Genomic DNA, 23,690 nt, shown 5'->3' with positions numbered 1-23,690 from the left:
CTTTTAATTCATTATTTTAATTACTTTTAAATCATCCCATTATATTATTTCAAAAATTCAAAATAAATAATTTAACAATAATAAAAATAATAAATTAAAAATAATAAAAAAATGAGTTAAAATATGATTATCATTTTTATTTTATCGAACTTATTATATACGATAAGAGTATTGGTTTTTATAGTAATCATCGTGTTATAAATCTTATTAATAACGATTTGTTCATTATGTACACTCTTTTCAATATTATTAAACATATTCTTTTATGTGTTTAGCCACTATTTATTAAAAGTAAACAGTCTTACTCCTTGTTAAAGAAAAAAACAATATCATAATAAATACAAATCATTTTATTGAAAAAATATTTTTAATATTTGTTTTATTATTCATATTCTTTCAAGAGTTTTCTTTTTTTTTTCCACATAAAATGATTTTTTCCATGGTGATACAAACATTTCATTTTCTACTATACACTCACTTAACATCAATCAATGATGACATCTTTATTTTACAATATAAAATAATTTAAAATATATCAACTTAAAAAAAGTAAAAGCATTATTATCTTATTAAATGTCTTATAAAAAAATAAAAAGTATTCATGTAACACCAGTCTCCATGTCATAACAACAATAACAACGCCATTGAAAGTAATCATATTTCAAAGTTTCCATTTATACAATACAACATGTGAATAAGAATAATAAACAAATCTATATGTTTTTAAATACTATCGGAACTTGTCTTAATACCGAAAAAATACATCCAAAATAATTAAATACAAATATTTTAAAATTAAATGTAAAGAAACAAACATACACATGCATAAAAATTTACAAAATCTTTATTTTTTGTATTAACAAAATTTGTCTCATTTTAATTTTTACATTAATAAATACACGTACCTAAATATTCGGCTGCCGCCATAGCCGTGAGTCTCACACGCTCTTATACTTAGTTTTCTGTCACTGACAACCTTATTATTTAATTTGAAACACAAACTCATCGCTTCTTGCACCTCTTCTCCATTAATCAAATTATCTGAATCTGTCGGCACAGTTAAGTATTAATGAATCCAACATTTTTTAATTTCTTAAGCCCCACAAACCCATAATTGCTGCAAACCCAGAAGAATTAAAGAAATTTTTTGTTAATTATCTATGTTTTTCTCTTTCATTTCTAACCCTAATTTAATAGTTGGTGTCTGGTTGAGGCATGTGGTTGGTACTTTCTTCTTCTCAATATCTTTCTTTCTTTCCTACTTTTATGGCGTCACCGACAACTGATGCATGTTTCTGTTACTTTTCAGAACATTGTCTGATTACAAAAGCTGCATTAAATTTTAAAGTTCCCTTTTAGACATAAATGGTACGATCTCCACATGCATCATTAAAAAACTATGAATAATTTTTTGACAATTTTTTTTAATAAAATTAACAATTTTTTCATAAATAGAATTTAATAGATTAATTTTTTGTTTTTTAATCAAAATAAAATAATAAAATAATTTTTTTTATCATATTAAAAAAAATGTAATTTTTTTTGTCAAACTATCATATTTTTTCGTAAAAAAATTATGAATTCAGTATTCAGAATACTCATTCCACCTCTTACTCTATTTTTAGCAATAAGAAAGAAAAGAAAAAAAAAGTATGAAGAAAAAATTGAATAAGGTAAGATATAGGTGGGTGGCAATATGTGGACTATTCGAAGTTTTATTTTTTCAATAAATTTAAGAAAATTCTTCAAATAAATATAATATATGGATTCATTATTTATTAAAAATTTAAATATGAGTTTAAATATAGATATAAAAAGGTTAAATTAAGATTGAAAACTTTTTTTTTTAAAGTAATATTGATCTCTTGCATGGTTTAAACTCAAATTGTATTGATTTATATTTTTTTTTATAAATTGTCATTTAAAAGATCCATTAATAATGGCTCCGGCTATGATCAAAACCTTCCCTATTTACTTTTTATATCTTAAAACTCGAATATAAAAAAATATTTGCTATATGAAATAATAATATTGATATTGAAAAATTAGTTAATGTTTAATTTTTGAAAAGTCGAGTTTTCAACTTTGAATATAGAAATCTTTTTCAAATTCAATTTTTAAGAAATTGAATTTCTAAATATGAAAATTGTTGTCAAATGTTAGAAGTTGAATCGGAATTCGTTTCCGGACAATTAAATTTCAATGGGATTTTTTATTTTCTTTTCAGAAACTAATAAAGAATTTGGAAAAAAATTAACTCGAATTATGCACTCGAATTCCTAAAATTTGGTCAATTTTCTAAAAAGGCGTTATTTTACATTATGAACTCGAATTCCTTCAAATTAAATTCTGAACCTGAATAATGAACATATATACTATACATATCGTAATAAATAAGATTACATTATAAAAATATTTTATTCATAATTAATTTAATAAAATTATTAGTCATTTTAATAAATAATTTAAATATTAATTTATAAAATAAAGATTATTAATTATTAAAATAATTATTATTATGAATAAAAAATTATAATTGATCTCTAAATTAATTTTTAAAATTGTATTTATTAAAATTTTAATTTTCTAAACAATTTAGTCACTAAACAAGTTAAAAGATTTTTACTATTAAAGAAATTGATTTGTAAATTAATTCATAAATAAATAAATGTTTATTTATAATATAATTATTTTAATAACCAATAATTTTTTAATTAATAAATTAATATTTAAATTTATTATTATAATGATTAATAATTTTTTTATTTAAATTCATCGTTAATGAATGATTTTATTATTTTAAGTATTCATATAAATTCGTTTAAATGTTTTTAAAATAATTTTATTACCGAATTAGTTTACTTTTGAGCAAATTTATTTTGATACATTTAAAAAAATGAAAAATAAAAACTTTAAAATATTGTAGCGTAAGAGTTACTCGTGTATAAAGCAAAACAAAAAAAAACATTTTGATGCCATGTTAACATATTTTTGATTTGACAGTTATTTGTTTATTTGTGATGATTTCGATGTATTTCAGTCATGCATTTTATTGTGGGCTAAAAGAATTTCAACACATTTATTATTGATATTTAACACCGAACAATAGAAAATGAAGGGTCTGAATACATTCAGTGATTGTGTTTTCAATCATAATCAACCTGCTATCATAGTGTTGGGTGCTATCATCCTCCGTTAATTAGTCTCTGCTTCACATTATACATAATATAAGCATTAAAATTAATTCAAATAATAAAATCTTTAAATTTTTCGTTATTTCTTTTTATGTTACTGAAAAAAGTATACATGGGACACTTTTTTTTTTTTTTTGTGTCTATTTATTTCGTATATGTTTCTCTATCATCTCCTCCACCATACCAAACACATAACATTTTGCTGCTGATAAAAAAAAAAACATAACATTTTGCTAACTTTGCGATTAACACTTGACTTGTGACATTAATTTATGATATAAAAAAATGTAAGACATTGAAAGAAGACCAAATTAGTTTAACGTTAACGTTACACTCAATCAAACCACCTAGGTCTGTTATTAATACGATGATTAATTATATTAAAGCATTAATTTTTACGAAAAAGTGTGAGACATTGAAGGAAGACCAAACTATAAATAGTTAAGTAAACTAACCCAATCGTTACACTTCAAACATCATAGAACCGTCACGTGCAACTGAAGCTTCAAATTTATCACCTTTTTTTTAAACGGTATAGTTTAGTTTTTAAATTAAGGAGTTAATTGATTTTTAAAATATCATAATTTTAATTGACTTATTTAACTTATTTGAAGGTTTTCTTTTACTTTTATATAAAAAATTATGAAAGAATAGTCAAAACACATTTTTAAAATAAAATTAATTTCACTTAATAGTATTAATTAGCTTTCTAAATTAACAAATTATTATTGTTTCTTATATTAAAACCGGGGAGATTACGTTTTAAAACAGTTTTTGGGCTCTTTTTAACTTTTTTTCCACCCTTTTTTGAGAAGGTGAAGATTTTTCTGCCATAAACGGAAATAAATTAATTTTGTAATGTTGAAGAGGATCGGAAAAAATTGTAACAAAATAAAATAACAATACGTTTTAAATAAACGAAAAAAACAGATAAGAGATGAAGAAAAAGTAAATAAAAACAATAAAAAGAGTTAAAAAAAAAATTTAAAAGTTGTTTTTTTCTCTAACATTAAATAACTTATATTAGTTTTACTTTTTCCCTCCTTTCTTGCAAACAAATGAATGTACCACCATAAAAATTTAATACATAAAAACAAGAAAGTTCTTGGTTTTGATTTCCCTTGAATAAAATAACGTGGGCGTCTCTGATAAACCTTGGATCTTTGCGTTTCGGCTGCGGGATAGATATACTGTGGGCAAAGAAAAAGGTTGATGATGAAGATGAAATACTGTGGAATGAATAATGATCTTTTAACTTTAACCGAATCCCAGTTGAGGAAATTGTCGTTTTTATTGAGATGTTATAGACGTGTGCGTTGCGTTGCAGAGTCAAGTGTGTGTCTCTGAAATCGATAAAAAAGTGATAACCACAACACAGAAAAAGATTCCTTCATGAAGTCATTTTATCACATGAAACGGTAATGCTGAAACCCTCAACTTGTCATGTCCTTGTCGTGTCTCCTTGCCTTTTTCTGCACCCACAATCCAAAATCAAAACCTTCTCTCTCCTCACCTTAAATATTTATATATATATATATAATATAATTGCGTTTGCTTGCTCATCACAACGCCAAAAGAGAGAGAACGAAAAGGCGATCATTGTGGAAAGTAAGAGATAAGAGAAGAAGAACAAGCAGAAGCTCCCTGACTTTTCGAATTTCTTCTTAAAGTACTTAAATTTAAGTTCAAAGTATTACCTTTATTGACTGTGGCGAGGATCTGGAGAATGGTAGGTGATTGGGTCCTTTTTTTTCTCAATTTTATTTGATTTGGATTTTTTGGAGGGTGGTTTTGAAAAAAGGGTCATTTTGATTTTTGAACTCAGGTGGTGGCTGCGGGCGCTAAGTTTAATTTGAGAAGAGGTAATAGTTCTTCTCATAATGGTATCAACGGTTATAGCGGTGATGCAGAACTTTCCAGAATTAGCAGGGGTGGCCGTTTCACACCAGTGACAGAGGTGGAGAGAGACCCTTCTTGCGTTTCATTCACCACTTTCAACATTCTGGCTCCGATTTACAAACGGATGGATCCACAGGTGTTGTGTGGTGCTCTTTTCCTTAGTTTTATTGTGTTCACACTGTTCACATGGTGTGGATGGAGAGTGATCCTATGATTAGATTTTGGAGGGTTTCACTTTGAAATCTGAATTTGCTCTGTTATTGTTGTGAACAGAACCAAGGCCTACGTGAAAGTAACTGCAGATCATTGTGGTTGCCGAGGAATGAGATGATTCTCGATTGCTTGCTTTCTGAATCATCTTCCATTATGTGTCTCCAGGTAGCAATTTCTCTCCTTTCTTGTGGGCATTGTCTCGTGAAAAAAATATTTTTCTTTGGTCGTGAATGGTGTTTTTCGTTATCAGCTCTCACTCACTCACTCTATACTATGATGTCTGTTTCATGTATAGGAATTCTGGGTTGGAAATGAAGAGCTTGTTCACATGTATGAGGAGAGACTTGGAGATGCCGGCTACAATCTCTTCAAGCTTGGTCGAACCAACAACCGTGGAGATGGTAAGTGTGTGAAGATTACTTTGATCCTTATGGGTATTTCCAAATTATTGTACTTATGTGTTTGATAATTGTTAGTGCCAATGTTCCATGTGATTCTGGAGGAATGTTTCATTGTTTTTTCTACAAGATCCATGCTTCTGTCTCCGTGTAGTTTTGTTGCTCTTTGTCTCAAACGCTCGTGTATATTATGCAGGTCTATTGACTGCTATACATAAAGAATGTCTAAGAGTTTTGGATTATCGAGAGTTGCTTTTCAACGATTGTGGCGATCGTGTTGCTCAATTGCTACACGTTCAGTCAGTTTCCCCCTCACAAAACCAAAAAGGAGGTGTTCCCCAAGAGTTTCTGATTGTGAACACCCACTTGTTATTTCCTCACGATTCAAGTCTTTGTTTAGTGAGATTGAATCAGGTATGCGAGACCCATGTAAATAAATCCCTTTTCTTATCCATTGATGATTGTGTATCCAACTTGCCTTCAATCCTAACACTACACCAATCATTTGCCTTGTTGTAGGTTTACCAAATATTGCAGTATGTGGAATTGTATCAGAGAGAAAACAGGCTCAAACCCATGCCTATCATACTCTGTGGGTGAGTTTATTGGTAGATTTTCTTATCATGTTCTGCTGGTATTTTAACTGGAAAAGATGTCCTTATGATGTGAACTTCATGTTCTATCTGATGCAGAGACTGGAATGGCAGCAAACGTGGGCATGTTTACAAGTTCCTTAGGTCACAGGGGTTTGTATCATCGTATGATATTGCTAATGAATACAGTGACAGTTATGCAGATGCTCACAAGGTAAATATTTCATTAAAAGATTGAATTTTACACACACTTTCCTGGTATGAAAATCATGGTCTTAGTATATTTTTGTCTCTTGGATCATGCAGTGGGTTAGTCACCGAAATCATAGAGGAAATATCTGTGGTGTTGACTTCATTTGGCTTTGCAATCCCAATCAAGCACGTAAACCTTTGAAGACCAGTTGGGCTGAAGCTGTATTTAGTATACTAAAAGTGAGTATGATTCACGCAATTTGTTATATATTTTTTTGTTGTCTTGGTATTTCTGACTTTTTACTTATAAAATGATTAATATGCAAGTCAACTGTTCAGGGTATGTGGTGTGACACATATGTAGTGGCTTTAAGAAATCGTTATGGACGAGCTTATCATAGAAATCTTAAGTATTTACACCAAAAACAATACACGGCCTTCATAATCACATAACCATATTTTTGCTGTGACGAATATAATCACGAACATTTTTTCTTTGCAGCTAATGCTATCTCTTTTTCTTTTCAGTTCCAGTTGCGAAAAGGATCAGAAAATGATGCATTTGCCTTTCTGAAGGGTGACAACTATGCTGATTCTGTGACATATTTTAGTTTCTCCGAAGCACTTCGTCAGGTACTTTCATCACATGTGATGTTATAAATTTCTCAAGCAAGAGGCAAAAACATAAAAACAGAGAAATAGACTTACAGCATATCATAACTTGTGCAGGTAAAGTTAATTGGTGTGCCTTATGGACTATGCTTTCAACAATTACAAGATCTGTGGAATCATGCAGACGTGGATGGAAATGGTGTCATCGACTTTGAAGAGTTCAAGGTATGGATGTTAAAACAGTAAAGCTTCATTGCATCATGTGCCTAATGCATGTTAAAATTTTATCATTAAACATTTCAGAAAGTTGCTATATACATATATTGTTGAGAGAGTGAAACAGTAGTAATGATTGAGTTTGCATTGCAGCAGAAGATTTGGAATTCAGCATGTCCAAATCATGTGTTAGAAAGTGTGAAAGGGTGCATGGAAGATGGTAACACAGAATTGGAGCAGCAAGAAGCCATTGGTTTTATGATAAAGAATGCAATGCTGTATCCGCGTGAAGTGGAGAAAGGACTATGGCCAGAAGATTATTCTCTCTCTGATCATGCTAGACTCACAGCTGTGTTTTCACCAGCAAGGATGAGATGTTCTGCCACACAAAACTGAACCTACCTGGCTCCTTCATGCCACTATTAGTATTTAGGCCTCTTAGAATTCACCAAAAAAAAGTTGTGAAATACAATGTCAATCTCTGGGTATATTTCAGTCCATTCTGGATAGAAATATACCCAGAACCGAAATATACCCAGAAGTACAAAAGTTATATCTATGGAAAATTTTTCAATTTTGGGACAAGTTTGATGTAGGGGTAAACAAAAGTGATGTTTTTTTCACTTTCAATTTTAGTCCTTGCCAAACATGTCCTACCATTAGTTATTAATCTGTCATGTATATGAAGGTGTGGAGTCAAGTTAGTGTATGGTGTAACAAGTTTTGGAAAGCCCTGGCCATGCTTTTTTCTGGTAATGGGATAGCAATGTAAAGATATTTTTGCAATGTAGAAATGGATGTGCATATATATTTATATTATCTATTTATTTCCCTTTCCCACTTTGGATCCATTGATTTTGACAAAAAATGGCTATATACCATATAATCTTTTCTCTGGGAAATACTTTTTCAATTTTCGGAATATATGTTCTCAAAATTTTCTGGAATAAACTTTTTGAAATAGAGTTTAATGCATTCTGAAACAAGATTTCAGAAACAAATTTTATAGAATGTGTATATGATGTATTTTGAAATGAATTTTCCAAACACAAGAAATGCATTTCGCCAAAATTTACAGAACGGGCGTATTTTAGTCTTTTTATATCAATACGGGGTGCGATTAGTTATTATGGGGTGCGGGAAGTTCGGAGAAGATTGCAGTAGTGATCCAACACAGAAATAAACAAGGAAACAAACTATGAATCTTGTAGGTTCAAATAGATACAAAATGTTTTTAAACGCTTTCAAAAGAATTTCACTTTAAACTTAAATCACAAAAATTGCCAATTATTATCATAATTTAATGTTATACTTTAGTTTCTGAAAAATATATAAAATCAAAGTCGTGAATTTATATTGTGTTTTCTCAATGCAATTTCATTCCAACGTCCAATTCTTGAGAAAGTATAAAGCATAGTTTTCCGTATGCCACAAAAATACAAAATACAAAGCGCATTTGATAATATTTTTTTTATTTTACTCTTTATCCAAAACTGAATAAAACATTTTTGCATTTATCTTTTAACTAAACAGCTGGAGAGAAAATACAGTGTCTATTAGGTTTCGTTTTGTTTCTATTATCAGTTTTCGTAAGTATTTACCAAAAAAAAAAATCATCATATAGTAAATTTATCAATAAAAAACAATAGTTAATTATATTTATAGTTTCACTAATCTGAAATAGATTTGTATTTAGTCCCCAAATTTCAAATCAATCTAGACATTTATTTTTCAAATATTGTTCAAGATATTATTTACACAGCCTTATCGTCAAATATTTTCTATTTCTATTCACATTATGTAGAAAGAAAAATTTCAGCGGAAGAATAATTTTGAATTTGAAATATAAGAAAAACTTGTCGTATGTTTGTAGAATTAAAAATATATTTAAGGTAAAATTGAATTCAAAGGAATTTTCTGTTTATTTGTAACTTTGGAGAATGAAAAGTCATTTGCACCAATTTTCACGGCCCAATACGTAAAGAATGGTGGAGTGACTCAATTACCTATTAATTTCATGAAAGTTATGTTCTCACTACTTTGGAAATTGTCAATGGTTAAATTTATTTAATATTTTTATTTTCATTAGATGTGATTTTATTTTTCTAAATTAGCTTCAATTATATCTATTAAGAGCGATGCTAAAGTTCCAAAACAAGAATATTTTTAGAACAATAATATTGAAGTTCATAGTCTTTTAACTTAACATTGTAATGATCGGTTAAATGTTGTGAGTTTAGAGACTTTATACTCACTGTCTCAAGTGCTGGATTTTTTAGGGTTTTTAACTCGACAATAGATTTTGAACTCAAATATACATTTGCATAATCTGAAATTAATGAACCATTAATTTCTATATATATATATATAATTTATCATTAATCATTTAATGAGGATAGAGACTTATATAAGCTCATAATAGCCTTATATATAGAATAGAATGAGAAAGAAGATTTTTATTCTTACGCGGTTAATGCCATGTTTGTTTTTATTTATTTATTTATTAATACGTTATTAATGGAGAGACTTTATTATTATGTAGCTACTTCGAATGTAAGAAGCAAAAAGGCATCTTTCATGGCTTCAAAACAAAAAATTAGGTCAAAAAGCAAGTCAAGTTTCGAATACAGCCATGCATGGAAAAGTTAATACGACCAAACAGTACTCAAATAATAAATAAAAGAAATAAAACAAAGAAAAAGCAAACTTATCAATGCCAAAAGTTATTTACACTGATGGATAATTTTTCTTTACTTATTCACATATATTTTTCTATCGCCTATGGAACATGACATCATTTTTTTATTACTTCCAACTTCCAAATAAAGTAACGTTAGATATGAATATGAATTTTGATATTTCCGTTACGTTAATATTTTAAAATCCATCAATTATTTATTGTCACATTAACGTATATTTTAATTTAAGAGATTACATATATTTTTAATTTCAGGACGTAAAATTGAAATTTATTTTTAATCAAAATTTTTATATATTTTTTTGTTTAATTTAAAAGATATAGTCTTTTAAACTTAATTATGTTAAATAATTTTAACATATTAAATGTGTTTCATATTAATAATTAAATTATTTACACCGTTTAATATATTTTTTTAGTTAGAAAACATATTTCATACATTAAATTTTTTTTAATGTAATTAAATCAAATAACTATATATCCATTTATCTTTTAAATTCAAATACTATAATATGTCAAATTACATACATATACACACAAATTTCAATGTAAGATAAATTTCAATCATGTGTTAGAGTTAAGAGATAAAAAAATACTTAATTCCTCTTTTTAATCATTTTACTATAACTCACAAAATATAAATTTTTACCAATAATGTCACTTCATAAATCCCCTAATCATATTTTGACAGAAAAAAAATCCTATGTTATTCCTCACAAGTACAGAATCTCGACTTTATCTTTTCCTTTCCGATGAAAACCAATTTCGTAGATTTTTTATTTTATTCTGAACACACGCTAGATCGAATCTCATGATGTCCGAATTGAATTTTGCAAGACGTATAATTCTTTCCGAAGTTACTTAAATAACAGATGAATAAGTAATATATTAATAATGTTATATATTAATAACAAATTTAATCTTTTACTGGAAAAATAAATCTTACTTTTAATGGGTTGACCAGTTCCTTGAAAACATGTCGGAGCAAATAAAGGCAATTTACCACATCTAATTTACACAATATATGAAATATTTATTACATGCTTAAACATTATTCTGATAATTCTATCACGAATGAAAAAAAGAAGAAAGAGTAACATGTATGATACGACAACTTGGGGTGTTTTAGTTTTAGTTTTTGTTTTTTTTGTATTTTCCAATGATAACTTATTAGCTAAGCCAAAAGGAAAAGAGTCATCGAGCAACTTCAAAGTCAGTCAATGTCTTTCTATTACAAATGCAGATTGGTTGAAAACACAAACAAACCAACCTCACTCTCCTTCTACACACCTTTTCTTCCAATTTTTCTTTTCTCTCTCAATTGCAAACAGCAACAACAACAGTCACTGTTTGTTGAACCAAAACAATGGAGAACATAGTTTCCATACTTGATCACGTGCCTGTGGGATTCAGGTTCCGTCCCACAGATGAGGAACTTGTCAACTATTACCTCAAACACAAGTTGCTCGGTGATGATTTCTCTGTTCAGGTCATTCCAGAGATCGACCTTTGCAGAGTGGAACCTTGGGACGTGCCAGGTATTGCAAACACTAAACACTAGACATTAACACCTTTCATCATGATGTTATGAAACCCATTACACTGTTGTTTGATTCTTTTCTTGTTTCAATTTCTTATGCCAGCAAAATCAGTGATAAAATCCGATGACCCAGAATGGTTTTTCTTCAGTTCTGTGGATTACAAGTACTCCAATAGTAAAAGGGTCAATAGGACCACCGAACATGGTTTCTGGAAAGCCACTGGAAATGACCGTAAAATTAGGATTGGTGGCACTAACAATGTCATTGGGACAAAGAAGACTCTTGTTTTTCACGAAGGCCGTGTTCCTCGTGGTGCCAAAACCAACTGGGTTATTCATGAATATCATGCTCTTACCTCCCATGAAAGCCAGGTTGGTTTGCTTTTCCAAGAAATTTTAGCAATGTTTGGAAATTGTATCTCTGAAACTTATTTCTTTTTGCTAAATTGCATGGTGTGGTTGGTTAATGTTGCCAAATTCACCTGGTAGGATAAGGATTTGCTGTTGTTGAGAATTGTTTGGATATTTTTTGTTGTGACACAACACTATGTACTTTAGCCTTTGATATCGATTCCCATCGTATTGGTTGTTCTGAAGGTTATTGGATCCTTCGTTTGAATTCCACGTTTTTTGCTTTGTCGGTCTCTAGTCATGACCTAATTTTCTCCATTTGGCCTTGGTTGATGACGACGAAGGGGGCAATTGGGAGAGTTTCTTTCAGTGAGCTTTATGTGGAAGTTTATCGAAATAAGATCTTTTTATGAGATCCCAGATAAAGCTTATGGGATAAGCTCTCATCAGATTTATCAGATCAGTGTTTAACTAAATATTTAATGTAAACATGCTCAAAATTCATCATTAGTTTTCATTTTGGACTGTTAAATGTCAAATTTTGCCATAAAACCCTATCTGAGAAATGAATTTTGTTATGCCAGATTCTCTACGAAGCCTTTTATTTTAGATTTTGCTGTGGATATTGCTGTTCAGGAAATAAGTTTCTGATTTTGAAGTTTAGCATGATATATGTGTGATTTGTGTAAAATAATTGCTGATTATGCTCCAAGTTTTGCAGAAGACTTTCGTTTTATGCCGCTTGATGAAGAAATTTGAGAAAAAAAATGAAGGGGGAATTGAGGCACCAAACCTTCCTGACTATGGAAATCCGGTACCAGCTGAAGAAATTCCATCTGTAAGATGAAGCATTCTCGATGGACACATTTACACTCTGCATGTGAAACAGGCTGAGAACTAATACTGGTTTTGTTTATTTTTTCCAGGTAGTAAATGTTTCACCTAGAGTGATTGTGGATCCAATCTCTTCGGATGATATTTTCTTCCCCCCAGTAGAACAATCTGCAGTTGGTATTGAACTGGAAGAAATTTTCCGAAACCCCTCATTGCTCGATGCTTGTTTTGGAAATGAAAGCTCCAATGCGGCGCAAATTCCATTTCGAGATACTGATGATGAAGATGACTTCGTAAATTCAATATGGGTCGATGATGAAGAGCTTGTGATCAATGAAGAAAGAAGACACTGTTTTGTCAATTCTTCCACCCAACCAAAGTCATTGAGAAGGGTATACAATGCAAGCACTGGCACAGATGCTGAACTTGTCTCTAATCTGGTAAAGATAAATTGCCCAAAAGTCTAAATGATATTGAAGTTCTGTTATGCTTCATGGCTAATGCATAATGCTTGGCACATTGCTTAGACTTTATACTCTAATACACCAGAAGTACACTTTTCTTGGTTTTTGTGACTTTTTCTTTATAGGAGCACTTCAAGAATTGACTTCATATGTTTATGTTCTAAAATTATTACAGCATGCCAACATTTGTTCTGGTGAATACTCTGGCATGAGTAGTATAGATTCTAATCATGAAGCACACAAAGAAAAAAAGGAGAGTATCATTCAAGATGATTTCTGGGCAGTGGAGACATCCTCTTGTGACTCAACTGCAGATGAACCTATTGAAATTTCTAGTTCTTCCTCCACTCGAACAAGATTGGAAAATCGGTGTAATCCAAGACCAGACAACTTCATATTACAAAAAACTGTTGCAGGAAGACCACAAACACAAAAGAAGGTTTCAAACAATGCAGTATCCCATGTTGAGGTGAGAAAATCAAGCAGGTGTTGGGAAAATTAAAATCTGTTTCTTATCCAAGTTGGAAGATGCTTCATTTGAATTGATTTCCATTTTAACATACTTCGTCAAAAAAAATTGTCAAAATATCATAGTCCTTCTTGATAATGTGCTGCATGTGATGTATTCTGCAGACTAGGAGGGAATTGGTGACTGTGAAATCAGAGAAAGATGAGAAAAAGGCTCAAAATTCTAGTTCAAGAGAGATCCTCAAAATCAGAAGCCATCAATCCTCTGATGTCAATAGCAAAGGTTCTTTCTTTCACATGGAAACGACTTCATCAAACCAAAACCTATTTCCACGTTCTGTATATCTTGTCAATGTTGTCATAGGGATTGTGTTGTTAATAGTCATTAGTTGTGATGTATTATTATGTTAGAACATAGAAGTACAGTTAGTAGTCTTGTCTGAACTTATTTTCTTTCTTATCTTCTTCATGAACTAAAAATAGAAAGCCATTTACACAGATTGTGAGATTCTGCACCCATTCACACGGCCCTCAAAAGGTCAAGGATAGAAGAACAATTGAGTAGCTAACATTAAATAGTTAAGTTAGTAGTTGGAAGTTAGCATGATCCTGTTCAAAACCTTGGAAAGTGTATCAAACTTTGCAATGATGTTTGTGCTCAGTGGTGGGGAGCATAACAAACTACTAAAAGAAAGAAAAAAAATGCATAGAAACTGTTTTATTTTTGTTCATTGAAATGGTGGGCCAAGGAAGAAACTTGGGGATCAAGGAGACTAAAACACTGAATCTATATTTCATCTACAATCACACAAATAAAGAGATTGATTTGAAAGGAAACAGTGTTAGTGTGATGGATACTCATAACAGATTATATACATATGTATTCATGAGAAAGCATGTTAAATAAATTCCTTTCAATTTCATGGAAGACCCGTGTTGTGTGGGGAAGAAGATTCTTATGACGCGGCATTTGTATATAACAAGCGTGTGTTTAAGGAGAGATAATATTACTTTATTTTTGTAAAATTTAAAACTGAATTAAAAATAAATATAAAGATCAAATTGAGTCATTTTAACATGTTAAAAAATAAAAAAATAAAAAAATCAGAAATTGAGACGTGATATTGACTTTAATATTGTCTGGTCAAATTAACAGTAAAAACTAAATAAAATTATTTTTAAATAAATAAGGATCAAATTGAAACAACAAAAAATTTGAGGATCAAAATGATAATACTTGATAAATAAAAATATAAAAAGAGTAATTTAACCTAGTTATAATAAACTTTACGACCGTATTAGAAGCACATGATTATATTGTCATTAAATAATGGAAAGAAAATTTGATTGAATGTCATTAAATCAATAAATTTATAGGTTCATTTCTTGTTTGTTGAAATTTCCAATCAGAGTACTTAATTTATAGGTTCACACAATTTTGTTGTACTTAATTATTAGTTATAAATTGCATAAAAAAGTTATTAGTCCCAAATGACGGTGACGCATTTAAATGTATATATTTATATTTTACCGAATTAAGTTTATCCAATTGATTTAAAAGAAAATTGAATGAGTGATTAAGGATGTTTATCCTTCATATTAATTTTGAAATAATTTTTTTAACTTTAATATAGATTAAGTATTTTGTAATAATTTTTATTAGACATAGAATGGTAGTGTAATAAGTGTAAGAGATCTATACATTTGTTTTCCCTGTTTTTTTTTTTTTTTTTGTATTTTTCTATGATAACTTGTTAGCGAAGGAGTCGATGTCTCTGCAATATAAAAACGAGGAGAGACCAAAGTCACAACAAAACATAAATTCTCCTTTATCTCTGTGAACGATCTCCTCTTCCATTCTTATTTTCTTTCTTTCGATGTTTCATTCAAACTACAAACACAGAGTTCAGTGTTCACCAAAATCAATGGGTAAAATTGTTGGTGTCGGTTTCCGTCCTACAGAACAAGAACTCGTCGATTTCTACCTCAAACACAAGTTGCTGGCTGATGATTCCCGTGTCGACGTTATCCCTGTCATTGACCTCTGCCATGTGGAACCTTCGGATGTACCAGGTAATCTAGAAAAAATCGAATTACCGAACATCCCTTTTGTCATTTATATTCTTCTTCTCTTTATGTCACTGTTGTGTGAGTGATCCTTTTGTTGTTTCGAACAGGGATACTTGCAAAATCACGGATTCGATTTGGTGACCCAGACTGGTTTTTCTTCAGTCCGGTTGATTTCAAGTATTCAAACAGTAAAAGGGTTAACAGGAAAACCGAGAAAGGGTTCTGGAAAGCCACTGGAAAAGACCGTGATATTAGGAGCTGGAACACCAACACTCTGATTGCCACAAAGAAGAATCTTGTTTACTACAAAGGAAGTGTTTCCTGTGGTGTCAAGTCCTACTGGGTTATTCACGAATATCACGCTGTTACCTTTGATGAAAGCGAGGTTTGTTTTATTTTTCATTTTGCTAGAGCTTTTAACACTCATTGGAAATCATCTTTCTACTAGATTGTTATGTCTCTTTATTGTATAATTTTTAGGCTTAGGTTATTGTTCTGGCTTTTATCGTTGTTGTTGTTGTGGATTCTTTGCTTCAATCCCATGTTTTTTGTTTCAATCTATTCATGCCTAATTTTCGTTACTTGGTATTTCTTAGTGACAAAGAGGACATGTGAGAGCTTTATTTTGCTTGTAAAATTGACTTATGACCTTTCTGTACGCCTTCTTAGCTTAGTTAAGTGAGTTTTATTTGGAAGCATATCAAAACAAGATATTTTTTGTTTATTCCAGTGGGCACCTGCATCTGTATGAGCTCTCTTAAATCTTTTATCTTCAAAATTCATCACCGGTTTTCATCAAGGACTGTCAATTTCTTCTGTATACACCATAGCCTGATTTTTGTTGACTTTTGTTTGTATGAACTCTATGAAATAATTGCTGATTGTGCTCAAAATTTTGCAGAGGTGTTTTGTTTTATGCCGCTTGATGAGAAGAAAATCTGGGAAAACAACTGAAGGGGGAATCGATCCAATAATCTGTGGTGAAGAGGAGCCCAGCATAATCAAGGTTTCTGACTATGAAAATCAGGCAACAGAAGAAGGAATTCCATATGTAAGCTGAATCATCCGTGATAGACATATTTACACTCTGTCTTGTGAAACATGCTGAGAACTGTAGTTGTTTCTTACATAAATTTTTTCAGGGAGGTACTTTGCCAGTAGTGGAAACAATCTTTCAGGCTAACCCTCAGCCAGTGACATACGTCTCCCAAATACAATCGTCTCCACCAGAAGAAGCATCTTTTCCAAATTACCCACTAAACAATGCCTGTTTTGGAAATGAAAAGAGCTTTATGGAAGATGAGTACCTGAATCGAATTATAGCCGAAGAAAACTTAGATAATGATGAAGAAAGTAGTTGTACTTTTGTTGATAATTCTTCTCAAAAGGTAAATCTTGATATTACTTATATTTCTCTTAAGCACTTCAAAAGTTGAATTAGTCTGATGTTTCCAATTGGAATGGTTACAGGACACAAATATCGTGGATAGTTCATCTGTATATTTCAATTATGACGAATACCATTCATCAAAAAGGTTGAAATTATCAAAAGATGTTGCTGATGATGCATCAACAAATCAAGAAACAAAAGAAAGTATGATTGGAGATGGATTTTGGGGAATGGAATCATCCTCTTGTGATTCAACTCCAAATGGAGTTTTGGAGATTAATTGCACTGAAGTTTCTAGTTCTCGGTCCATTTCATGAAGAAAGGAAAAATAATATCATTAAAGAATAAATATGATCAAATATGATACAATCTATGATTTAAGTTAGAACAATGATATTTTGATAATTTTTTTTTATAAGTTGAGGTGTTATATTTTAAGTAGTTTTGGAATATAGAGAAATAAAAAAAAAATGAAAAAATGGAAAATTATTTAAAAGATATCACATTAAGTTATAAGATTAAGTTGTCATAATTTAGTTGTTAAAAATAATTTTCTTTTAAATTATTTTTACCAATGTATTGGTAGTAGTTAATATGTTGTGTCCTCTAGTAGGAAATCAATTTCGTATAAGATATATTGTCTATTAAGAGTATAATTGGAAACAATTAACAGTTATACATTCTAAGTTTGTTAAACTCTGCAGGATAACTGCTGGTATGTATGAGGAGTATATTTGTGATATGTAATTAAGAAATGTGTATAGTTTATTTGCACTTTATGGAGAAAGAATACTCTGTTAGACTGTTGTCCTTGACAGAGGAAAGTGTATTGGTGTATCCATGTATTGTGTGCAATTTCAGAGTTGAATTATGTAGTTTGTTAGTTTTTCTAGATTGAGAAGGAAAGAACTTTAAATTTATGAAAACTGCAGTTATCACAAGAACCTTTAAATTTATGCACTCTGAGATGACTGAGAAGGGTAAAGCATAACAAACTAGCATTCATAAATGAGCCTAAGGACATAACAGAAACTATGATCTTATGATGGCTTTAAGAAACAATCATATTTTAACAGAACTGTGTATTATTTGACAGAAGAATGAGTAAAGATAACAAATCAAACCATTAAGTGCACCAATAGAATGACTTAGATTGGTGGGGGCAACCACAAGGAAAAATTGATTCCAAAGATTTTATATTTTTGTCACAAGTAAATGGAAAAGGACAATGGATTCAGATGGTAGGGGAAGCCAAAAACCTTGTAGAGCAAGTTTCACAGTGATGCAATAACAAAATATTATTCTTTCTTTATTTAATGGTGATATGAAAAACAGTTTTTCAGTAATACCTTTATGTTATTCTATATGAAGTTTCTTACCAGTTCTAAATTATGGACGTGTCAAGTAAACAATATCAAATTTGAATTTTTAACATAATTAACAAAAAATTAATTTCTGTAATCATCTCATAATAATTTTTGGTGTACATATTTCATTATAATTTTACTTTTATTGATATTTTATTTTTTAAAAAAATTAATTATTTTTAAACTTTAATTAATTACTTACAGTAAAGAAATACTTTCAACAAAAAACTATTTATAATAAAATTTTATAAATTATTCATTATATATATACACACATTTAATACAATAACATTATTTATTTTATTATAATAATAAGAAAAAAGTATAAAATTATTTGCAATAAAATTTAATAAATTATTCATATTTTATATATATATATATAATAATTATTTTATTATAGTAATAAGAAAAAAGTGAATATACATATGTCACATATGCATGATATATGTTACTTGCACCTATTTTATATATTCGTAATTTTTTTTTATAATTGTCTTTTCTTACATAATATCTTATAGTTTTGCTTTGCAACTGTTTTCTTATATACATTTACTCAAAATGTAAGAAGGAGATGTAAAGATGATATATAGTAATAAAAGTTAAAAGACGAAAATCTGAAATTTTTAGAGAAAAATTAAATCCTTTTAGCATCAAAGCAAATATCTTAACAACTAATATTTTTAAAAAGGACAGTGTAATGTTTTTCTCCGCTCTTTGCATTTTTTCTGTGATTGTAATGATAGAGTTTTTAACGAAACTCAAAACAATAAAATAATAATTTTGACTATTAATTATATTATTATTTTAATTATATATTTTTTTATATTTTAATTTAATTTATATATATATATATATATATATTTTTTTTTTGTTACAATAAAATTCTTAAGGGATTATATCTAATAAAATTATTAAAATTGGTCCTACCTTAGTCGTAAAGCAAGAGCGTGTAGACCAATAGAATTTGTCATCTATATTTTCTTTTTATTTTAAGAAGGCAAGAGTGTCAAGCAAGCACTATGGGCAATTGCTAGTTTTATCTTCAATATTAAACTTATGATGATAATAATAGCTAAAGTTAATGTTAAACATAACTATTTTTAAAAGAAAAAAAAATCAGAATTTGATATATTTAAATGGGACAAAAATAAAAGATATGAAAGTTATGTTTTTATTTATATTCTTATTTTCTCATGCACAATGGAAAATGAAAATCTACGCGGATTCTGAAACCTTACCCCATTTCCAAGAAGGGACAAAAGGTAAAGGAGAAGAAGAAGAATACTTGTGTAGCTGACATCAAACTCTTGAGTTCAGCAATGCTGAGAACATCACTTACAACTTCTAAACTCTACTCTTTAAATTAGTTTATATATTAAATTTTTTTATCTTATTATAAGTTAATTTTAACGTCGATTTTTTTTACTTTCCCTTACAAAATTGTTTAATGGAAATTTCGTGCCCAAATTTAATCTCATATCAACCACAAAGGGTATTGCATGCGTATTTAATTTTTTTAAATAGTAGATTTATTAGAAAGTTACATGCGAGTTGTGTGCGGTAGAAGTTTCTTGTTCTTAACTTCTTCATTTACCATATAAATGATGTAACGAAAAATAAAAATAAAAGAAAAATCATATATATATATATATATATATATATATATATTAATTAATGTGGACATGGAGTAGACAAAAACAAATGGTTCTTAAAACAAGTCAAGTATTACAGTGAGGTAAAAAAATTTGATGTTATTATGAAACCCGAATATAACATTTTAGGATATTGTTGAATATTATATAACCTCTAGAATGTTCGGTTTTCATTTGCTACGTACCGATGATAATAAGATAACAAATATCCTTCATATAACAGCACAACATGGTTTCCTTTGCTTTTTGTTTCTTTTTTTGTATTTTCCAACGATAGCTTGTCAGCTAAGGAGTAAAGTCAGTCAACGACTTTTTTGCATTATAAATTCGTTTCCCAAGCACATCACAACACACAACACAAAAACACTGAGCTTTCCATTTTCCTTTGTTAGTAACTGCTTCACCACCTTCCCATCTTTCTTTCTTTGTTGCAATTGCAAACTACAAAGTTAAGTGTTCACCAAAACCAATGGATGATGTTGTAGGATTCGGTTTCCGTCCCACGGAAGAAGAACTTGTGGACTATTACCTCAGACATAGGTTGCTCGGTGATGATCCACAAGTCCACGTCATCCCCGACATTGACCTTTGTCAAGTGGAACCTTGGGACGTGCCAAGTAATAGTCTAAACGTTTAACACTCCATGCATCTTCATGCAACCATCCTTTCTTTTTTATCTTCCTCTTATCTTTTCTTTTTTGTTGTTTAAAACAGTGTTATTGGGGGAATCAGACGTACAATTTGATTTCCCAGAATGGTTTTTCTTTAGTCCCGTTGATTTCAAGTATTCAAACAGTAAAAGGATTAACAGGACAACCAAGTGTGGCTTCTGGAAACCCACCGGAAAAGATCGTGAGATTAGAAGCTCCGACTCCAACACTCTCATTGCCACAAAGAAGACTCTTGTTTACTTCAAAGGTCGCGTTTCACGTGGTCAGAAATCCAACTGGGTTATTCACGAATACCATGCTGTCACCTTTCACGAAAGCCAGGTTAGTTCGCGTTTTGGAGAATTTTAACACTCATTGCAAATTATCCTTCTTCATTTTTCTTCACTCTTATATACCCTTTGACATATATCGATGGATATTTTAGGTTTTAGCATTTATAACAAGTTTGAGCATTTTGCAGAGGACTTTTGTTTTGTGTCGTCTGATGAAGAAACCTGGGGGAACAACTGAAGGTGGGGGTGATGAAGGGGAGAGCAGTAGAATCATGGTTTCTGGCTATCACAATCCCTCCATAGGAACCACCTTTCAGCAAGACCAAGCGTCTTTTCCAAACCCCTCATTTGACGATGCCCATTTTAGAAATGAATCTAACATTGAGCACAATTCATATGAAAATACCCAGGAAGAGGAATTCGTGAATTCTTTTTTTGTTGAGGACAATTATGTTAACAATGAAGAAAGTACAAATACCTACTTCAATACTTTCACCCAATCGGAGTCATTGAGAAAGGTATATGATACAGATGTTGAGGCCGTCTCTCAACAGGTAAACATATATTGTCCAAATTTTTCCAATCATAATACAGTGAGCATCTCCATCTGTTTCTGAACTGTCCTATTACTTTAGATTTGATTTCTTTGATTTGAACACTTTGAATTCATCTGTCTATTTTCTTGTGAAATCATTGCAGGGTGATAATACTATGAATATTTCCACAGTGTGTAGTAAATATCCCAACTCAGACGAATACCATTCATCAAAAGAGTTTGATTCCGAATTATCAAACGTTGATGTCCATGAAGGTGTATGTATGTCATCTCCTATCCATGAAAAAAAACAAGAGAAAAAGAAGAAAAAGAAGAGCAAGTTTTCTTTCTTCTGATCATCACAGAGGAAGGTTTCAAACAATGCAGTATTCCATGTAGAGGTGAGAAAATCAAGCAGCTTCATTAGAAAAATGAAGATTACTTTCTTGACGAATGAGGCACAGAAGCTTCACTTGAACTGATTTTCACTTTAACATACTATTAATATACTATGCTGCATGTGATGTATTCTGTAGGCTGGGAAGGATTTTCTCATTGTGAATCAGAAGAAAAATAGTTCAAGAGCCAGAAGCCATCAATCTTGTGATAACAATAGTAAAGGTTCTTTCATCTATATGGAGACAACTTCGTGAAGCCAAAGCCTATTTCCACAATTGTTATGTCTTGTCAACGTAGTTTTAAGGGTTTTTATGTGTGTTTGATCATGTTAGTTGGGAAGTATTATCTCATGTTACAACTTAAGTACATGTGGTAGTAGTACATGGTGAGTGCTACTATAGTTCCTTTTCCCGTAGTGTGACTACGTGGAAAACTCTGTTATAAGAATTTCATGATTGTAAGATAGATATGTAAGACATGTAGTTTGCATTGATGGATGCTCACGGCATCTTTCTTAATCTAATGAAATATGTGTGCACATTTGTTTCCTTTAGTTTATTCATTTTGTAATTGCAATATTAATATCTTTTTACTATAGTGTTTCGAAGATTCTGTATCACCAAATTAGTATTTAAAAAATATATAATCTTTATCAAGTTTGTCCTTTTGTTGCTCCAGTCTAGTTCTCCATAAAGACAAACGTGATCACACTTTCAATATTTGAGGGACTATTTCGGTGACATCGTAATATTTTGAAATAAAATTTAGGAGTTTACTATTTAAACCTGTGATAACAAAAACCTTAAGGCTAAACAAATTTTGTTTTGTTTTATTAATTTTGAACTGAGATGAACTTTCTTATTCGTAGCTAATCTAATTGGTGGTTCTTAAAAGCAATGTCTAGTCGTTGAAACACATCTTACTAAGCCTATGTGGTGGCCTGTACTGAAAACGTTTTGTTGCTGTCACCCAAATTAACCATTCCTGGCTCATATTTTTCTTTTTTTTTTGTCAAGGGTAGAAGATTTTGATCTGCAACATGAAATGCTTAACCATAATGTAGAAATCTAAATTTTAAGGTTAATATTTCCTTTAAACATGTAATTTTAGCAGCATCCAGACACGCACAACTCATCATTTTTTAACACAACATGGTAAAAGTAAACACAACAAAGATATAACGTAAGTGTGAAATCAAATTTATATCATTAAACACTCATGTTATCCTCAGAGCTTGTATTTTGTTTTTGGTAGACACTTCAAAGAATAATAAAGGTTTAATCACACGGAAGGTTCCATTTTCGTTACAAAATCTCAATTAGGTTTTCAATTTTAAAGTTATCTCAATTGGATCTTATTTTATAAAAATTTGTTCCAATTTAATCCTTTCTGTTAGGGCATTATTGACGACCTTAAGTGTGTGCCATGTGTCAGTTCGTGATTTTTTATTTTTTTTCTTGAAAAAAGAGCTGACACGTGTCAAATTAGGATTTTGCGACATGTAAGCTTGTGATTTTTTTTAATTTTTTTAATTTTTAAATTAGAAAAAATTGTCACATATCAAAATATGATTCTGCCACGTGTCAATTATTTATTTGAAAAATCTCGACTTAATTCTTGTATTTGTTATTTTGTCTCAATTTAGTCCTAATTTCTCTTTAA

General features: G+C 30.2%; 4 protein-coding genes across 7 annotated transcripts; all 4 read left to right on the top strand.

Moving 5' to 3' along the window:
* Positions 1-4,747: 4,747 nt before the first annotated feature.
* On the top strand, positions 4,748-7,952 carry LOC114166750 (putative calcium-binding protein At1g02270). Of its 2 annotated transcripts, none has more exons than XM_028051544.2 (11): positions 4,748-4,923; positions 5,020-5,229; positions 5,367-5,471; positions 5,602-5,707; positions 5,901-6,118; positions 6,224-6,300; positions 6,397-6,511; positions 6,604-6,729; positions 7,018-7,122; positions 7,219-7,326; positions 7,474-7,952. In XM_028051544.2, the coding sequence occupies exons 1-11, from the start codon at positions 4,921-4,923 to the stop codon at positions 7,711-7,713; spliced, it is 1,413 nt and encodes a 470-aa protein (XP_027907345.1). In that variant the 5' UTR covers positions 4,748-4,920; the 3' UTR covers positions 7,714-7,952. The 2 variants fall into 2 exon arrangements, with proteins under 2 accessions (XP_027907345.1, XP_027907344.1); XM_028051543.2 differs by having other exon boundaries at positions 7,471-7,952.
* A 3,285-nt stretch (positions 7,953-11,237) lies between these two features.
* Positions 11,238-14,170, top strand: LOC114167351 (uncharacterized). 2 transcript variants are annotated; one of them, XM_028052423.2, is made up of 6 exons: positions 11,238-11,553; positions 11,659-11,927; positions 12,631-12,744; positions 12,833-13,180; positions 13,380-13,673; positions 13,838-14,170. In XM_028052423.2, the coding sequence occupies exons 1-6, from the start codon at positions 11,382-11,384 to the stop codon at positions 14,081-14,083; spliced, it is 1,443 nt and encodes a 480-aa protein (XP_027908224.1). In that variant the 5' UTR covers positions 11,238-11,381; the 3' UTR covers positions 14,084-14,170. The 2 variants fall into 2 exon arrangements, with proteins under 2 accessions (XP_027908224.1, XP_027908223.1); XM_028052422.2 differs by having other exon boundaries at positions 11,240-11,553; positions 12,628-12,744.
* A 1,237-nt stretch (positions 14,171-15,407) lies between these two features.
* LOC114172048 (uncharacterized) lies at positions 15,408-18,024 on the top strand. Its single transcript, XM_085668026.1, has 5 exons — positions 15,408-15,745; positions 15,850-16,127; positions 16,644-16,793; positions 16,885-17,130; positions 17,213-18,024. The coding sequence occupies exons 1-5, from the start codon at positions 15,550-15,552 to the stop codon at positions 17,447-17,449; spliced, it is 1,107 nt and encodes a 368-aa protein (XP_085524152.1). The 5' UTR covers positions 15,408-15,549; the 3' UTR covers positions 17,450-18,024.
* Positions 18,025-20,492: 2,468 nt separating this feature from the next.
* Positions 20,493-22,581, top strand: LOC114172053 (NAC domain-containing protein 69-like). 2 transcript variants are annotated; one of them, XM_085668027.1, is made up of 5 exons: positions 20,493-20,768; positions 20,866-21,143; positions 21,283-21,687; positions 21,794-22,030; positions 22,166-22,581. In XM_085668027.1, exons 1-4 carry the CDS (start codon positions 20,621-20,623, stop codon positions 21,983-21,985), a joined length of 1,023 nt encoding a protein of 340 aa, XP_085524153.1. In that variant the 5' UTR covers positions 20,493-20,620; the 3' UTR covers positions 21,986-22,030; positions 22,166-22,581. The 2 variants fall into 2 exon arrangements, with proteins under 2 accessions (XP_085524153.1, XP_027912583.2); XM_028056782.2 differs by having other exon boundaries at positions 20,494-20,768; positions 21,283-21,648.
* Positions 22,582-23,690: the final 1,109 nt, after the last annotated feature.

This window comes from Vigna unguiculata, chromosome 10 (genome assembly GCF_037176805.1).
Source record: "Vigna unguiculata cultivar grain cowpea cultivar isolate G323 ecotype 2 chromosome 10, ASM3717680v1, whole genome shotgun sequence".
Taxonomy (NCBI): Eukaryota; Viridiplantae; Streptophyta; class Magnoliopsida; order Fabales; family Fabaceae; genus Vigna; species Vigna unguiculata.
The sequence above is the reverse complement of the archived record's forward strand: the minus strand, read 5'-3'. Positions and strand labels throughout refer to the sequence as shown.

Coding starts and splice junctions, on each gene's coding strand:
- LOC114172048 (XM_085668026.1), top strand. CDS start 15,550: ATGTTTCATTCAAACTACAAACACAGAGTTCAGTGTTCACCAAAATCA. Junction 16,128..16,643: donor TTACCTTTGATGAAAGCGAG/GTTTGTTTTATT, acceptor AAAATTTTGCAG/AGGTGTTTTGTTTTATGCCG. Junction 17,131..17,212: donor TTGATAATTCTTCTCAAAAG/GTAAATCTTGAT, acceptor GAATGGTTACAG/GACACAAATATCGTGGATAG.
- LOC114167351 (XM_028052422.2), top strand. CDS start 11,382: ATGGAGAACATAGTTTCCATACTTGATCACGTGCCTGTGGGATTCAGG. Junction 13,181..13,379: donor CTGAACTTGTCTCTAATCTG/GTAAAGATAAAT, acceptor AAATTATTACAG/CATGCCAACATTTGTTCTGG. Junction 13,674..13,837: donor ATGCAGTATCCCATGTTGAG/GTGAGAAAATCA, acceptor TGTATTCTGCAG/ACTAGGAGGGAATTGGTGAC.
- LOC114172053 (XM_085668027.1), top strand. CDS start 20,621: ATGGATGATGTTGTAGGATTCGGTTTCCGTCCCACGGAAGAAGAACTT. Junction 21,144..21,282: donor TCACCTTTCACGAAAGCCAG/GTTAGTTCGCGT, acceptor AGCATTTTGCAG/AGGACTTTTGTTTTGTGTCG. Junction 21,688..21,793: donor ATTTTTCCAATCATAATACA/GTGAGCATCTCC, acceptor AAATCATTGCAG/GGTGATAATACTATGAATAT.
- LOC114166750 (XM_028051543.2), top strand. Junction 5,230..5,366: donor ACAAACGGATGGATCCACAG/GTGTTGTGTGGT, acceptor TGTTGTGAACAG/AACCAAGGCCTACGTGAAAG. Junction 6,301..6,396: donor ATGCCTATCATACTCTGTGG/GTGAGTTTATTG, acceptor TATCTGATGCAG/AGACTGGAATGGCAGCAAAC.